At 57.5% G+C, this 628-nt stretch overlaps 1 protein-coding gene across 1 annotated transcript; it reads right to left on the bottom strand.

The window, feature by feature from the left end:
• il17a/f1 (interleukin 17a/f1) lies at positions 1 to 583 on the bottom strand. The gene is made up of 2 exons (XM_076083199.1): positions 357 to 583; positions 1 to 259 (listed from the first exon to the last, which is right to left on the bottom strand). Exons 1-2 carry the CDS (start codon positions 581 to 583, stop codon positions 1 to 3), a joined length of 486 nt encoding a protein of 161 aa, XP_075939314.1.
• Between the last annotated feature and the right edge of the window lie 45 nt (positions 584 to 628).

The raw sequence follows: 628 nt of genomic DNA, 5'->3' as shown, positions 1-628 counted from the left end.
TCAGTCCTGGTGTCGGACGACGGGTCGGACGCAGGTGCAGCCCACAGCGATGAGGCGGGTCTCCAGCCGGTAGTGGTATCCTGGCCCCGCCTCTGGCCCCGCCGACGACGACTTGACCCGGCGCAGCAGCAGCACCTGTTGCATGATGGGTTTGGACTCCAGGCTCAGGTCCTCCCGGCCGTCCGAGTCCAGACAGCCCTTCAGCAGACAGAGGGCCTCGGACAGCACCGGAGGGAACAGGGAGTCATCGTGGGAGACGCTGAGGAGACAACAAGTATCATCTTTATCTCTAAATATGATTAAAGGGGCACAGCACAGTTCTATGCATGTTGTCTCATGGAATGTTTTTTCCGTACTTGTAGGTCCACGGGGAGATGGATACGTTCTGCAGAGGCCTCATGGTTCTGGGAGGAACCACCACATTGGGGTCCAGCTGCAGGGGGACGGTTTGTACCGTCGCGCCATCAGAGGACTTCCTGTGTGTCCTCGCCGAGTGTTTTGATTGGCCGCCTCCTTTCGGCATGGCTGCTGCCTCCGTCGTCATCATCATCATCACCATCATCATCATCACCATCATCATCATCGCCACCACAGCCTGAGGAAGAGGAGGAGGAATTCACTTTTACTT

This window comes from Anarhichas minor, unplaced genomic scaffold (genome assembly GCF_050575085.1).
Source record: "Anarhichas minor isolate MPS153535 unplaced genomic scaffold, ASM5057508v1 ptg000123l, whole genome shotgun sequence".
NCBI lineage: Eukaryota > Metazoa > Chordata > Actinopteri > Perciformes > Anarhichadidae > Anarhichas > Anarhichas minor.
Note: the sequence above shows the minus strand (reverse complement) of the source record. Positions and strands in the feature narration are given on the sequence as shown.